At 33.0% G+C, this 16,900-nt stretch overlaps 2 protein-coding genes across 5 annotated transcripts; one reads left to right on the top strand and one right to left on the bottom strand.

Annotated features, from left to right (window-relative positions):
• Positions 1–4,108: 4,108 nt before the first annotated feature.
• LOC118046348 (sulfhydryl oxidase 2) lies at positions 4,109–11,771 on the top strand. Its single transcript, XM_035055211.2, has 12 exons — positions 4,109–4,559; positions 6,586–6,610; positions 6,681–6,773; positions 7,598–7,779; positions 8,375–8,444; positions 8,543–8,611; positions 8,707–8,780; positions 8,865–9,018; positions 9,856–9,896; positions 10,733–10,879; positions 10,956–11,399; positions 11,544–11,771. Exons 1-12 carry the CDS (start codon positions 4,333–4,335, stop codon positions 11,563–11,565), a joined length of 1,548 nt encoding a protein of 515 aa, XP_034911102.1. The 5' UTR covers positions 4,109–4,332; the 3' UTR covers positions 11,566–11,771.
• Positions 11,772–12,954: 1,183 nt separating this feature from the next.
• Positions 12,955–16,718, bottom strand: LOC118046349 (uncharacterized). Of its 4 annotated transcripts, none has more exons than XM_035055212.2 (8): positions 16,566–16,718; positions 15,634–15,994; positions 14,448–14,519; positions 14,240–14,304; positions 13,993–14,143; positions 13,695–13,775; positions 13,509–13,598; positions 12,955–13,381 (listed from the first exon to the last, which is right to left on the bottom strand). In XM_035055212.2, the coding sequence occupies exons 2-8, from the start codon at positions 15,877–15,879 to the stop codon at positions 13,292–13,294; spliced, it is 795 nt and encodes a 264-aa protein (XP_034911103.1). In that variant the 5' UTR covers positions 15,880–15,994; positions 16,566–16,718; the 3' UTR covers positions 12,955–13,291. The 4 variants fall into 4 exon arrangements, with proteins under 4 accessions (XP_034911103.1, XP_034911104.1, XP_034911105.1 ...); XM_035055213.2 differs by having other exon boundaries at positions 16,561–16,703; XM_035055214.2 differs by having other exon boundaries at positions 16,455–16,578.
• Positions 16,719–16,900: the final 182 nt, after the last annotated feature.

Raw genomic sequence — 16,900 nt, 5'->3', positions numbered from 1 at the left:
ATTGATGTTAAAAATATTTTTTTAAAAATAAAAAATATATATTTTAATATATTTTAAAATAAAAAATATTTAAAAAAACAATTACAACTACACTTCCCCGAATCATATCTAAATCATTCAAGATTTTTCAAACTCTCGGTGCTTACACAAATTGCCAAAAATTATTAGCTGTTAGGTGAACCAACTTTGCGTGTTGAGTGAAGAATTGTTTTATGTCATGAACTAACTTTGCCGAGATTTTAATGCATGTCATGTATTTTTCAAACTCTCGGTCACGATGAATGCATTTGTATTTTTAGTTTAAAGTTCTAAGTTTATTGCCTCCGTTTTCATAGCAATTTAGATATATTTTTTTTGGAACTTAGAGAAAATAATAGATAAATTATCATAAATATTTTGTTATTATCATCAAATTCAATATAACATTATAACTTGAAAAATCTCGACCTCACTTTAATTAGCTAATATTTTAAATTCAACTCTTATAAAAATTGTTTCAATGTGACATTGTTATTGGGTAGATATAATACAATATATATATATATATATATAAAGCAAAATGGTATATTCATCTAGTTATCTCGTTAAATATGGAACTTAAATTATGGACTTCATTAATTTTAATTTATTTGTTTATTTATTATATGATTAAAAAACACAGATTTAGAATTAATTCAAAACTAAATAATAAAATTTAATAAAAACTAACATGTAAATAAGAGAGCTGAAAAAAAAAACAAATGGCGCTAGGAAAAGGATCACATACTGAGGCTTTTATTTATTTTTTATTTTATAAAAGGATGGACAGCTTATTGTCAATTATTTAAAAAATAAATCTAATGATTTAGAGTCTAATCTTAGCGGGGTCAATGAAAAACTCTATTATTTTTAAAATAATATTGATAGATTAATAAGAGACAACTCATATGACCCATAACTTAAATCATCTTGAACCATATCAATCAAGATAACCAGATCAATACCTTGATCGAGTCTTATAACCACGAAACCAGCAATAATTTGAGAATCTAGAAAAAATACATTAAATGCAAAGTGGCCATCACCAATGACAAGATAGCTGGTAATTCAACCACGTGAGATTTGCAAAATTGGAGCCGACGGGCCTGGCTTGTCCGTTACAGTCACTCTCGAAGAAAATAATAGTCGTATCCTGTGACGATGCCACTGAGATAACGAACAATTAACTGTCAAGTATCCCGTTTCAAGGGTTTTTTTTTTTATATATATGATAGTATTATAATTTAAAATATTTTTTATTTTAAAATATATTAAAATAATATATTTTTTTTATTTTAAAAAAAATTATTTTTAACATTAACATACCAAAACAATTCAAAACATAAAAATATTAATTTTAAATAAAAAATTAAATTTTAAAAAAAACACATTACCTGTTAAGAATAATTTTCGACGGGCTCCCTGGTTTATTTTTCGTGTGCTTAGCTGTGGATTGAATCCAAATTATCTGGAGTATAAAAAAAAATATTGTATCAACAAAAACCTTGTATATCATTATTAAACTAGGTACAGTGAGTTATTTCAACATGAACTTATTAGTTGAGTATATTTAAAAAGAAAATAAAAAAATATATTTATTCTAATCAACTGCTAAACATAGCGACTTAATTATGAACCCCATTATATTAAATTAATCATTTATTTATTTTTTTATATGATAAAAAATATAAAAATTAATTTATAATCAATCAAATATTAAATAACAAAAATCAATAAAAACTTAATAAAATGAAAAAACAAACATAAAAAAACCAAAAACAAAACTAAATAGCCACCAAACAAAGCCATGAGCCTGTATAAAAAAGTCCAGGGCTAGAGGCGGCCGACGAGTTTGAGCCTCTCCTTTTATTTTAATTTCATAAAGGAGTTGTCCTCTCTCTTATTGTTATTTTTTTAAAATAAGCTATTCATATAAATAGTTAAACGCATCCCAGTTCATGTTTTAGAGCGTGTTTGGCAGTGTGGTAGCGATTGTTTTTCAAATAGTTTTTCGTGCCGAAAAGCATGCAAATGATGTTTTTTCATTTTTTAAAAATCATTTTTGACATCAGCACATCAAAACGATCCAGAAAATGCAAAACGCGGGTTGGCAGCAATGCCAAACGGGCTCTTAGTTTTATTGATCCATAAAAGACTAACTTTTGTCTAGTTATCTGTGGCAAATATTCATCCTATCCCTTGTTTTCCAAATTTAATTGATTGGCGGGGGAAAAAACATAAAATTCTGGTCATTGACAACTGGACGCGGATAAATCATTCAAAATTGATTAACTTGCAACTTTTTAAATACAAGAACTTAAAATCAGACCCTCTGGAGATCTCCCGATGTTAATGCTTTTATGACTTTTTAGAAAAACAATATTTCATTAGTTATATTTAAAAAATGCAATTCAGAACCTTTTTAATTTAATTCTGATAGTATAAACTATGGCAATCATTGATAAAGGCAAACTGGGCAGGTATTTTATCAATTTTGAAGTCGACTCGCCATGTTTAAAACAAGGGTCAGCAAGAACTAGTTTAAAGGATCCCCTGTGTTGTCGGAGGGATTGAAATTTATTTTCCAATAAAAAAAAATTTTCAGAATATCAAACTTGTGGAAATTCTATCTCTTTATTTAACTTTTTATTTAGTTTAAATTTAAAATTAAACCATATAATAATTAATTTAATTGACCAAGTTACTGTGACCAATTTAAAAACAACCCAGCCACTCATTAAAAAAAGCTTTAGGATAAAATCAATAGAAAAACATTTCAACCTAACTTCTTATTTGGTACAAGTTTAAAATTAAATTATGCGATAGTTTTCTTGACATGACTCAATTGGCTTAACTAGCCCAGAAGCAATCTCGCCAACCAAAAAAAAAAAATATGAAAACAAGTAAAAAAAACCTATCAACCTAGACGGTTTAAAAATAAATTATACGAGGTTTACTTCAACATCATCTAATTGACTTCACGTGTCCAAAGATAACCTAAATGGTTATTGAAAAATGTACATGGAAGAAATTTAGTAGAAAAAAATGAAATCACATTGTTTTTTTTTTGTGAAGTAGTTTTCTTATTGAAGTGGTCTCCATGCAAAGTTGAATTATTTTTCAATATTTGGCAATAATATTTTTTAGTGTTAAGCCATGCTATAAAATATGAGTTAGAAAATAACTTATTAATTTTTTAATTTTGTGTTTCCAGTCTATTAAAATAACATTGATCAAATCTGATATATATATATATATATATTGAAGCAGGATGAAATTAGAGAAAAAATAATAATTCAAATTTTATATTTTAAATAAACAAATAGCAACTGAACGAACAATAATTAAATTTGATAAATAAAAAAGTTGAAGAGATGATAAAATAAAATAAAAAATTTTTTTAATTTCATAAATTATTTCAAATAAAACAAATAATAATTAAAAAAATAAAAATCAAATTTAATAAATAAAAAAAATTAATTAAGAAAAGGACAATAGAAAAAAAAAAAAGAATGAGAATAAAAATTGATATAAAAGTCAAATTAAATTAAATTATAATAGATAAAATAAAAAAAATCACAAAAAAAATAAAATATATATCAATAAAAAAATCAATAATTAAATTTTATATAATCAAAAAATAATATATGATATTTGTTTTTGAGAATAATAGCCTTAAAAATTATTTTTCTTTCATATTATTAGTAAATAGACATTTAAAGGTTTATATAAAATAAACACGGAAGTTAAATGAAAAAAAAAAGTTGAATTGAAAATAAAAATAAATCTTCATCATTCATTTATTTTCAACTTTTATAGGGTATTTGGAGCATGATGGTACTTATTTTTTAAAATAATTTTTACTCTGAAATGTATTAAAATATTTTTTTAAAAAAATATTTTTAATATATATCAAAGTAATTTAATAATATATATATATATAAAATATTAAGTTGAAAGAAAAAGAAATATTTTTAAATTTTTTTTAATACTTTTAAAAAGTTAAAATAAACAGCATCTTAGCATGGCAGGGTAATGAAATTTTACACATGTTATTTACATATCAGCAAGCTGTTTGGCTTTTGGGTTTTGGCCGGAAATTGACCCGCGTTTCTCGAAATACGCTCACAACCCTGTTGCTGCCCACTTTCTAAATTCTCACATACACAACGCATACACAATAAAAACGAAAAACACATCTCCAACTCCCTCTTCCTTCTCTAAACCCCAGGGGGGAAAAATCACTGAAAGGGTTTCCATATATATCGAAAAAACCAGAGCTTCTTCTTCCTGTTTTACAATAATAATTTTATCATGTCCATGTCAGAAGCATGCGTGATTCTTTTTGCGATCATGCTTTTGCTAATCAGCTCTAAAGAAGCGGCGTCGTTTCAGTCGGGATCCCGTTCGATCCTCCGAGCTGTAAGCGGCGAAAACAAAGCGGTGGTTGATTACGCTGTCGATTTGAATAGCACGAATTTCGATTCTGTTCTTCGTGACACCCCCGCCACTCACGCCATCGTTGAGTTCTTCGCCAACTGGTCAGTTACCCTCCATCCCAAACCACCTAACTGTTACATTTATTTATTTATCAAATGAAGTGGTTTAATTTTCAAAATTTTTAGTTTTGAAATAGGAAATTATTTTATGTATTAATCAATAAAGCAGTGATTTTCAGCACAGAACTATAGATGAATTTCCTAGAGGGATAATCAAGAACTGAATTGTGATAAGCTTCTAGAGAGTAGTGCAAGGATTAAAATTTCTTTTAATACAAACTGTACCTTTTCTGCTCAACAATTTTTTAGGAGCAATGTGTTCGTTAGTTTGATCATACCAGAAGATTCCATCATTTACTGAGTTATATTCCATCGAGGAAATAGAAAGACAGTTATAGCAGAAAAGGCTGTTACTTTGAGGTGTTGGTTATGTCTTCTTTTTTTATACTGGCTTCTACAATTCAGTTTGCAGAATTCAATGTACTGAATTCAGTGAAGATTTTACTAAAAAAAAAGAAAAAGAAAAAAAAGAGACTGAATACTGCAAAAATAAAAATTTTTGTAATGCCTTCCCATTTATGGAAGCACTGTAGAATTTCCCCTATCTGACCAATATAGTATTTAGTTTGGAATTCAGCTGTTTGACAAAACATGAAATGTGAGATTTTTCAATTGGATCTGTTTTAATCACATAGTATCAGTTTCTTGTTCCAATTCGTATTGTGTCTGTTAGACTTTCCATAAAACATCTTGGTTATATTTGATGGATTAACTGTTGAATATCATATATAGAGTAGCTTAAAGAAAGGTATTGAAACTGAGAAAATGATAGAAAGAATACAGCAGTGGTGCAATGAATATAATTAACGTTTTATGTCTGTTACAATTATTAATTTTGATACTTGCTAATGCACTGGGGTCAACTTACTATTCATCACTTTGTGTATTTAGCAACTGTTCCAAGAGAATTGAGTTCTCATAACCTCATATAAAATTTGATAACTTATCTTGCGTCACTGTTTCAAAGCTCCCCCCTAAATATTTTCTCCGCATGATCCACTGTCTATCGTAAGGTATAATAGAGTAATGTTGCTTATGCTGGTTGCTAATGTAGCCTGTACTATGTCATCAATTTGTGTTGATTTTCCAGAACTGAAAAAACATTTGCAGTCTGAAATGATAGAAGAACTTTACAATAATAAAGCTTTATTTGTTTTGGCTATCATTCCTAAGACTAGAACCACTGCTAGATGGTTTTTTTGAGCTAGTCAGCTCTCACAGGCCACCTTGGGCCCCTCTGTTATAAGCTTAAAGGGGATATAAAATTCCTTCTTCAGTTCATGGTTTAAAGTGGAGACAACCACTTGGTGCACTGATGTTTTAAGCTGAGAGGGACAAAAGTATCTTCCTTTCAGTTTACTGTTACTTCCCTGATGATCACTACCCAGTGGTCCATGTGAGTCAATTTGGCTTTGTGTTTGTTTTTCCATGATTTCTCCTTTATGTCAATTTGGCTTTGTTGAAATTTTGATATTTCATGGGACGATTAAACAATTAAAGATTCTAATTGCTTAAACTATACTATAACAAATTGTTAAGCTGATTAAGTATATCTTTGGCATAGATATGAGATTTTCTGCATTTATCTAATTCATTTTACACACACACACACACATGTAGAATCATGTATCTTCTGGCCAAATTTTTGTTTGTTCTCTTCTATGTTGTCTACTACTGGATGTGTTGGATTCTCAAAACCAGGTTAATCTGTTTGTATGTGTAACAATAAATTGGATATCTATTTTACTCAATCAACAAAAAATTATTAAATTGTCAAATCATCAAATAATACAGCACCATATTCTCATGCAGATTATTTGTTGTATCATATCTTGTTAATTGCAAAACCCCTTCTCCCTACATGAAAAGAAAGCATCTCTACATGTGTGGTGAAATGCCAGTTATTACATTTTCTATATGATTGATGTGTTGCTCATGTCTTCATTTATACAATATCATTAAGTTATATGACTCTGTTTCCTCTATTTGCAATCACTGTCTTTTTCAGGTGCCCTGCTTGCAGAAATTATAAGGTATTGTATCTTACTTTTTTGAATTAGCTGTTTTTTTTTTTCTCTTATTCTGTGAGCTTCAAATTTTCAGCCCCATTACGAGAAGGTTGCAAGGCTTTTTAATGGGCCTGATGCTGTGCATCCTGGCATTGTATTGATGACAAGGGTGGATTGTGCTTTGAAGGTATATATATACTGTCTTCTTGAATTTTTTTTTATACATGCTGTGGTCTTATTCTACTCCTTTCAAATTATATTGCAGTACACAGAAAATTACTTGTTTCCATAAATACTTAAATTGGACTTTCTTTGGAAAACTTTACATCTGCACAAATTTAAAAGAGAAAAAGGACGAAGGCTATATGTGTATTTTATTGTACGGAATAATTATAAGAGTGTCTTTTGTTACAACACGTCTGGATAATGTATTTGAAGGCAATACTTTAATTGGTTTTCCAATTCTTGTTTTCATGTCCTTGGAATGTTGTATATCCCTTCTCACAGTGTCCTTTACCATAACCCTAGTTACATGTTGAAAGTTGGAATGCTGTGTACTAAGCTTCTTTTTTTTTTACTTTTCTAAAGAATTGTTTTTTTCTAATCTTGAATGGACTATCGCTATGGTCTGGGAAGACCATTTCATCAAGTGTCTCTTGAAACTCGTATGTTTTTCTAATTGACAAATATATGTTCATTTGTCTTTGAAAACTTTTATTGTTAGTCATTTGCAGTTTTATGAAATTTCTAAAGGTGGTGAAAGGATGAAATTTATAAGAACCTAGACTTGATAAAATAGTGTTCCAAGTATATCAAATGATTGGTGATTTGCGCAAAAGATTGTAGTTGATCATATTGGCACAAATGGAGCCCATCACCCTATTGATTTAGCTTTCTCCTATCAATGATTCTGTTTGTAAAGTTTCTGCTCTCTTAGCTCTATTGCAGTCTCAATTGATATACATGGGATACTTGATGATTAGTCCTTCTTTAACTTGTTTGGCAGCACAGATAAACAATAAACTCTGTGATAAATTTTCTGTGAGTCTTTATCCTATGTTATTTTGGGGTCCACCTTCTAAATTTGCATCTCACGGTGTGGAACCTAAAGAAGAGAAGAGTGAAATACGCATGATTGATGATGGACGGACAGCTGAACGTTTGGTTAGTTGGATCAATAAGCATTTGGGCAGGTATGGGATACTCCTAACTATCACTTGTTTAAGTGAAATCTTCATATTGTAATTTACATACCTTTACTTCAAATGTGTGTGATGTTAAAATTTATCAATATCGTGCCTATTAAACACAGTCATGTATCAAATTTCTCTGTAAGTAGAAAAAAAATTGGATAAAAATTGTATTTTCCATGCATTCCCTTTAGTCAGCTGATTTTTTTTTTCCTGTGGTATTGCTAGTAGGAAAATGTTTCCATGTCATATTTTTATTGCATTATGTTTGCGACATATGCATGTGATAAATTCTTTTTTTAATTTTGTGATATAAGTGCTTAACTATAGTTTAGGTTTATCTTGAATATGTAAAATCAGAAGATTCAGTATGTGCTAGAGTCACCCACAGCTTGTGCCTTGTGCTTGTTATTTTTTATTCAGAGAAGTGGGCTGTTATAGTGCATTGACATATGTTTTTTTATTAACTTCTTTTTTTTTTAATTGAAATCTGTTGTTAAAAGTTTCTAATTTTGGCAATGTATGCTTTATTGTTTCTGTAATACTGGATGTTGGCTTCACCCCTTTGCCCTGTTACAACCTTCATGATTGTTTGCAGCTCATATGGCTTGGACGATGAGAAATTTGAAAATGAGCATCTTCATTCAAACACATCAGACCCTGGACAGGTTTCTGTTTGCATAGTTCAGATTTGCTTTTTTATTTTAATTAACAATAATTTCATTAATTTAATATATTAACTTCTATCCTGCACAACTTGTGAAAGATTGCACGTGCTGTGTATGATGTTGAGGAGGCTACAGCCTTTGCTGTTGAAATCATACACGAACACAAGGTAGACATTTCCCCTCTGGTTATGTTTCATGGGGGCACATACTCATTTCGCACTGTCTCCTTTCTCCACTCATGATTTAAATGCTTGTTCTGCAGATGATCAAACAACACACTCGGGTTTCACTCATTAAATTTCTTCAACTTTTAGCGGTTCATCATCCTTCAAAGAGGTAAAGACCATCTTCTTTGAATGAAACTTTCCATACTCAATCCAGTAATTACTTCGTTCATCTACTCTAGATTATTTGTATTAGGTGCCGGAAGGGAAGTGCAGAAGTGCTTGTGAACTTTGATGATTTGTGCCCACCAGATATGTGGTCACCTGACAAACAGGAAGTAGTTAGTAATGGCAAGGGCATGCTAGGGAATTTCCAGATTTGTGGGAAAGAAGTTCCTCGAGGATATTGGGTAGGTGCTTTTCTCTTCTGATAATATTAAGCATTAGCCTACCATAGCCAATTTAGGACTGAAGTGTTGTGTAATTGAATTGAACTATTTAGGCATGTTTTGACATGAACTGACAGTGGTAGCATGTATATAGTTTTGGCTGATGTATTTTGATATTTTGAATTGTGTTTAAATGTATGTAGTTTTTGCTGATGGATTATGATGTCAAATCTACAATTATGTTTCATGGGGGTGCATACTCATCTGCATAAATGAGTTTGGAAATGATATCAGTCAGTTAATTTCAGTGAGATAGCTGACAATTTTTGAACTAGGACTTGCTCTGCTAAATCACCATATTTTTTTATATTATTGTCTATGTTAATGCTTTGTTTGGGCTGCTTTTTTTTTTCTCTCCCTCTAGCCATTGCTTCAAACAAGTGAAACTTGGTGGAACATAGTATCATTTTATTCATTGCTTTCAATATTGAGGACTGCATCATAACGTTTCTGTAGCTTTTCAGTAGTTTTTGTGTTTGCAAGGCACTCATTCATCTATACAATAAGAGCTAACCAAGTTCGTGAATTTTCAAAAAATCCATTCTAATGCAGCTTCAATCATTTAGTTTTTGTGCAGTCCTTGTAGTTTTAGATATTTTTTTTTTGAGAAACTGAAGATTTGTTTGTGAGATCAAACAATGATGTATGTCTAAATTTTGTTGAAGATTTTTGTTACTGCCTTTTCTTCCTATGGTTAGCTTATACCAGTTTGTGCCATATGTTTAACCATGTCTTGTTTCTTGTTACTTTGCAAATTGCTAGATTGATTTTAAAATGGCCTTGTGTGTTCTTTCTCAGATGTTTTGCCGTGGCAGCAAGAATGATACCAGGGGCTTCAGGTAACAACCTATTCTCCTTCATTCAATTCTTTACAGGACCAATACTTTGTTTAGAATGTTTTAAGTTTTGATATAGCAATTTATCCGGTTATCCATACACTTGAGACAGCAAGTTCATGTGTAATAGTGCTACAGTACTTGATATGGCAAGGCGCATCCAACCTAAGCCTAACCTATTCTTTTGTTAGTCTTGTATCTGTTCCTGTTGGATTATTCCTCATAGTGATTTCTTCAGCTTGCTTGGAAAGGCTATGTATAGTTCATAAATGTGAATCATATATTGTCATGTTCTGAGGCCAATCATCTCCATTGTACCATCACTTGCTAGTTGTTATGACTGAAATGGAGGACCGATCCACTGCTTCAGTTTTCTGAACATTTTCCAAGATCATAGGCAAAAAAATGCAGATTTGCCATCAGATGCAAGAATCATTCCCTTCTACTGATAAGCATTAGCCCGCTCTCACCTCTGAAATAGCAAATTTAAAGTGCATGGCAGTTTAATTTTTTGGATCGGAAAAGAGCATAAATTGCTTTTACTTTTTGTGTGCCATTAAACATGCGTATGAGTGTGGATTCTTATGATGGCTTCTATCAACATGTTTATGAGATGGTATTTAGTATTTGTTGCTGCTTGAGGCTTATCTTCTCTTACAAAAGAAGGCATATCTGTTGTCAGTAATATAAAACTTGGCATCTTAAGTAGTGTTTTTTCATACCATGGAAACCAAACCCCTGCTCTTGTGGAACAAACTATAACTGTTATAAAATTCCTCTACAGTTGAATTGTTTAACGAATTCTTCCTTGATTCATTATTTTGTTTCTTCATTTGCAGCTGTGGTTTTTGGGTTCTACTGCATTCACTCTCTGTGAGGATTGAGGATGGAGAGAGCCAGTTTGCATTCAGAGCTGTATGTGATTTTATCCACAACTTCTTTATTTGCGAGGATTGTCGTCAACATTTTTATCAAATGTGTTCAAGGTAAAAACAACTCAGAATAAGTTAGCTTTAGGTTCTCAAGCTCCTTCCAACTTATATATGCTGTTCCAATTTGCAGTGTCACCATCCCTTTCAACACATCCCGTGACTTTGCCCTTTGGTTGTGGAGTACCCATAATAAAGTCAACAAGAGATTAATGAAAAAAGAAGCTTCTCTAGGAACCGGTGACCCCAAGTTCCCAAAGGTTATTTGGCCTCCAAAACAGCTCTGCCCTTCATGTTACCTCTCTCATAACTGGAGAGAAAATGGAACCAGTCAAATAGATTGGGACATGAATGAAGTATACAAGTTCTTGACTGGTTATTATGGCAAAACACTTGCATCTTTGTACAAGGAGAAGGGTCATCTTGGGGATGGAGTGACTGATGGGGCTATTGTAGATCCAGTGGCCTCAACAAATGCAGTTGTGGTTCCGGTGGGGGCTGCTTTGGCAATCGCTCTTGCTAGCTGTGCATTTGGAGCGCTTGCTTGCTGCTGGCGTTCACAGCAAAAAACCCGGAAGTATTACCACCAACTACACTCCTTAAAGAACATTTGATATTAATGGGGACGATAAGTTTTTTCAAATTTGATAAAAAGTATTAACCGGAAGTTTAAAATGTTCAGGTGAATTTTCTTATTTGTTTTCCTTCCCCAATATTTCAGGCCAAGGAGAAGCTGGAACTAAGATAGTTAAAAGGACAAAACTATACACGGTCATTAAGGTGCCCGGTCGGGTTCAATCAGCTCTGAATAGGAATCCAGATTACAATCTCACTGACCTGCTTTGAGGTCCTACTCTGTACCATATTTTGAAAATTTCCCTCCGTGCACGCTTTTGGATTGTACAGATTAATATTATAATTTCAGTCTTACAAGCGATCATTATCTCTCTCTGTTTTTTTTTTTTTTTTTTTATCTCACTTTAAAAAACTGCAATGATCCACGGTTTAGGATGGATTTTTTTTTTCTCCTGAGGAAAAGGATGGAACTTATTAAGAGATTGAATCTGCTGTTTTAAAAGGGTATGACCGTTCCCTTTCATCCGCTGGATTTTACATTTGGCATGAGAGATTAGTTCAGTGTCAAGTTTTTGAACATAAGTACGATGTGTTAGCTCAGAGTCTGCGTTAGCTGGTGTGAAAATATATTCTATCGGACTTATTTTTTCCCTGTGAATTATGTGGTTGAATTATAGTTCTTTACAGTGGACGAGCCCTCTTCTATACTTGGGACTCGAACTGTTACTAGTTTAGTCATGCGGTATTATTGCAAAGGGATTGGACATCAAATTCTAGTCGCTACGTATAGAAAGAGAGGCTTGCCCTCGTTAGGGAAGCAAAAAAATAATGGAAAAGAAAGAACGGATTTTGGAGTTTTAAGGGGAAGAGGAAAGCAAAAATAACAGACTAAGAGAACAAACTAGTTTTTACTTCTAGCGGCAATTTAAGACGTGGAACAATCTTGCCCATTCAATTTAAATCCTTGCATTATGCTTCGCGTGCCTGAAATAATCATATACTTATCGGCATATTTATATTTATAGACATTCTTCACTGAAACTTGGGCTCCATCATCACATCTAAGGTCCCTTGTTATCATATGATTATTTCAGGCACGCGAAGCATAATGCAAGGATTTAAGTTCTTTGGTTGCTCCTTTAATAAAAGTTTGGAAGAAACTACCCAAGATTGGTGATATGGGGGGTTTTTGTCCAGTTATGTGGGTTTCTCAATCCTCATCTTATAAAATCATCATGATTTTTAGTGAAGAGCATAACCAACTGCAGAAGTTCTTTCCTAAAAGACAGAATTGCAGGAAAAAAAATGGGTGTCCGCAATTCGGACTGCTCCCATTTGGGAAGCTTTCAAGTCCCCCAAGAACAACTAATTTGGTTTTCCCTGTTACAGATATGAATCCAGAGATTCCGCAATCAAACTGAACGAAAATAACAGAACCAATTTATATTTTAAGTAGAAGTGCTATGTCAGCTTCTTCTTCGTTCTCTCGTTGATATGTGTACATGCTAAACTACTAGAAAACCAAACCGCAAGCCTTGAAACATGAGCAAGTATAATTTAGTTGTTGATAATTTGACTTCCAATTTCTTCATATATATGTGTTTGTATATACAGTGGAACTTATTTGGCTGTACAGAGTATTTAAAAGATGGAGCAGCAAAGAAAATGCATATCTAAGAATCTAAATCACAGTTGTTTTCCAGGGAACCATTGTTTGTTTATCTCCCTGACACCAATAAGACGTTCTTTCAGAATCCAGAACCCATTGAACTTTTCCCAGTGAGAAAGCACCTTGCAAATTTGATCTATCTTTCTTTTTTTTTTTTTACAGTTGACAATGATACTATCTCCATCTATCTTGAAACAAAATAGTTTCTTGACGATTGGCGGAGTCTAATGAACATTTATTATATGTGGCCGAGGCTGCAGGGTTGAATGCTCAGCATCTTCATCATACGAATGAATTGATGAATTTGGAGGCGCCTAATGATCAACGTAACCAAAAAATAGGAAACCAAAAGTTGATGAGCATTGAGTCTACAGTCAGCTCAACATCTTATCTTAAATGTAGAAAAGAAGCAAGGGTTTGTATCCTGTGGCCAGAACTCACCTGATGGAGGCGGCGACGCTGGAGAGCAGTTAGTGCTTTTAACATGACATAGATTGGAAGCATAATCCCAGCAATTCGTAGAAATAACAACTGTCAAACAGAGCAAGAAAGTGTAAGCCTATGCTTTGCACCCATGATTTTCATCAATGTTTTTTCCAAATAAAATAGTAATCCGACTTGTTTTACCATAAACACTGGGAATGAGACATTGTTGGTTCCATTAAGAATGAGAGGAAGAGTGTGCCTTAGAATTAAAAGAACCAAGAACTGCAAAAGAACAAGACGAGTAATCAGATTGTAGAACAACACCATGACGCAACAAGATTTCTCTTAAAAAAAAAATTTAAGAGCATTGTCTGATAAAATAGAACATAAACTTCTGAGAAATGAACGTCCATAACATGTTGTTGTGTCTCTTTCATATGTCAAAGTTCGCCATGAAAATATCCTCTATAATTTGATCAAAGAAAGTAGAGAGACTTACAATCACAGCAATCAAGCGACAGTAGATTGTGTTTCTTGTAGTTGAGGCTGAATACTCATAATAGTCAGTATTCAGGAAGTTATGTTCAGATGAGACCACTGCTATGAAGCGAGGACCATTTAACTCCCTTCTAGACGTCTCCCAATTTCCCCTGATAAAAATGTTGGAGCACATTGTTGAGGTTCTAGTGAAATGGAAAAACAATTAGACAGATCTCATACGAAAACCAAGAAGCACTCCAGATTACCTCAAGTTCATTGGAAACCCAATTTGGAACAGGGGTGGTGGTGCTGTATAACCAGGCTTGAACTCCTGAAACCAATCCAATTTATTATCATTAAAATTATGGTTCAGTTTGTTGATGGCAAAGACTAGAGCATCTTGTAAACTACGAAGATTCCCTACAACCAAAGAATAGTAACTAGATTGAAGCTATATGAAAGAACGGAACACACCTGGAGGCATATCTCACATGTAGTGTTACCCTTCTCATTACACCACCTCTGTATACACCTGCGATGAGCATACTGCAATATGAAGAACCAGTCAGACATGGCAAGCTACAAGTGATCACTACTGAAGGCCAAGTCAAATGACTTTAAAAGAGACATATGTTAAACTGGAACAGTTGGCAAAAATCATATATAGACCGATGCATACTCTATCTATATGACATTCTGATATTGCAAGCCGGTTTGATGACAAGACAAACATCAACCCAACTTTTTATATTTAGTATACTGATCTTTGTTTACTGGAAACAGGAAAATACCTTAAAGTTTTCTTGACTGCTAAACAGTAAAGGGGAAAAAAGAAGAAGCAATGTGACAACGTAAGGGAGGAATACGATCAAATTACTAAATAAACACCTTCTAGAATACGCCCAGAAACAAATCCCTGGGGGTAGATTATTTAGGTATACTTTTCAACTATAAACAAGAAAACTCAGGTCACCTGGCTCAAGTTAGGCACGTCTCAGTATGTTTTTCAACACCAAACATGCAAATTCAGATCAACCAACCCAACTTAAGAACTTTCATCAACATTGATGCTTGACTGCCTCGGCTATAAGCTATCTACCAAACTTTCCATTTTCCTCCAGGAAAATAAGGAGGGTGTCAATGTTGATGGGATGGCATGTCTATAATGATCATGATATTGACTGTTTTTGTGGCTTGATGTTGCATCAAATAAGATGTGACCTGCTGTAAATGCCAGTTAAGCACGAGCAATGATAAGGGTTTTTCAGACGCATCTCACCATTACCAGAAGCCTATATGAATCAAATTATCAGTAAACCAAATAACCAAACAGTCCACTTACACGAGGAAAGAAAATATTTGGTTTGGTCTTTTGGGATGAAAGCAGGTAAACCTTCTGGTGGATAATTATCTCCCCAAAAGGCGAAACAATTATCCAGAAAGGCCTAAGCATCAAGTTTCAAACTTAATGACTTCCACTCCAAACTAGTTGGAAACCAACCTTGAATTCCAAAGTTGATAAAAAAAAAAAGTAACAAAAATATATTTAGCAGTTAACAAACACTCGTTCTCATGTGCATCAAAAGAACATATAATTCTCCAAAATCACTAATATGAATGATTTTTTTTGGATTGATAAGAAAATAAAAGCTTAACCAACCTTCAAACTACCACAACAAGAACATGGTGTCTCCATATTAGAATCTTCATCCTCATCCTGGCATATCCTGCACTCCACCAATTTCCTCGGAGTTGATATATCCCCAAAATCCAGTTTCTGGAAAGATTTATCAATTTTTGTGTCAGACGCTGTGGCTTGCATCGACAGGTTTCTGCTCTCAATTGCAGCTTCTAAGGTGGATTCAGTTATCAAACGATTCACCAGCAATACAAAGTGATCCCCCATCCTCCAATTCTCAAAAACAGCCAACAATTGATGAAATCTCAATCAATGTTCAGGAACTCCAAGCCCAAAACCAAGCTGTTGTTCTCCACTATATTCCCCTTGAAATAAAAAATCACTGTAGTTGGAATAAAACAAGGAAAATTTGAAGGTGAGTACTATAACAAAAACAACCAAAAAAACTTTACAGAAAAAGAGGATGCAAACATAAAGAATGAGGGAAAGGGGGCCGAGAGCGAGAGCCGAGAGACAACTTCGTGGAGTAAGGCTTTAACAAAACTGGCAAACAAATAGGATCACGCAAAGAGACCAATAATCACAAGAAATGGCAAAGACCCAGTTGAGGAAAACACAACTATAAGCATTAAAAACGCACCAAAAAAAAAAGAAGAGAAAACCCAGAAAGGAAAAGCGGAAAGACAAAAGAGCAAAAGAAAGAACCCTCTCAGATGCAACAAAAAGGACAGAACTTTAGCAATTCAAGGACTAAAAGGAATAAGCATGAGCAGAAGAAAAGGTGATGTAACGAAAAAGATGACAGAAAAAGTAAGTGTTGATGAAAGGAGAAACTTGCGTACAAGAAGGGGATCGTGATTTCTTGAAGCTAAGAATAGGTCTTACAATGAAGCAAGAGATTGAGTGAAGGCAGTAGAATATTTAAAGATAGAATCCATTCAATCTTACTGTACATTAAAAAAGCTCCTTCCTTTCAGCAGACAAGGAAGACCACCTCCCTCTTTTCTCGCAGTCCCAGACGGGTGAGTTTGTTCGTTTACAGTTTAATATGTTCATGGCTCTGGTATTTATATACTTCACCATCAAAGGTCCATTAAGTTCAGTGAATTACAATATATGCAGATGTAACTATTTAAGTACTCTGACTAGTCAAAAGAGATTCCTCTTTTTTTCTTTTTCTTTTTTTCCTTCAGTAATCGATAAAGCTATCCAGTCTTCGATTATTTTTAATGAGGACACCTGCATTTTAGATTTTGAAATGTACAGAACTATTTTGTGGATGTTTTCA

The sequence above is a fragment of the Populus alba genome, chromosome 10 (assembly GCF_005239225.2).
Source record: "Populus alba chromosome 10, ASM523922v2, whole genome shotgun sequence".
Lineage (NCBI taxonomy): Eukaryota > Viridiplantae > Streptophyta > Magnoliopsida > Malpighiales > Salicaceae > Populus > Populus alba.
This window is presented reverse-complemented; position numbering and strand designations above follow the sequence as displayed.

Coding starts and splice junctions, on each gene's coding strand:
- LOC118046348 (XM_035055211.2), top strand. CDS start 4,333: ATGTCCATGTCAGAAGCATGCGTGATTCTTTTTGCGATCATGCTTTTG. Junction 4,560..6,585: donor GTTGAGTTCTTCGCCAACTG/GTCAGTTACCCT, acceptor TGTCTTTTTCAG/GTGCCCTGCTTGCAGAAATT. Junction 6,611..6,680: donor CTGCTTGCAGAAATTATAAG/GTATTGTATCTT, acceptor TCAAATTTTCAG/CCCCATTACGAGAAGGTTGC.
- LOC118046349 (XM_035055212.2), bottom strand. CDS start 15,879: ATGGGGGATCACTTTGTATTGCTGGTGAATCGTTTGATAACTGAATCC. Junction 14,144..14,239: donor GGGTTTCCAATGAACTTGAG/GTAATCTGGAGT, acceptor CATTTTTATCAG/GGGAAATTGGGAGACGTCTA. Junction 13,599..13,694: donor TCTCATTCCCAGTGTTTATG/GTAAAACAAGTC, acceptor TCTGTTTGACAG/TTGTTATTTCTACGAATTGC.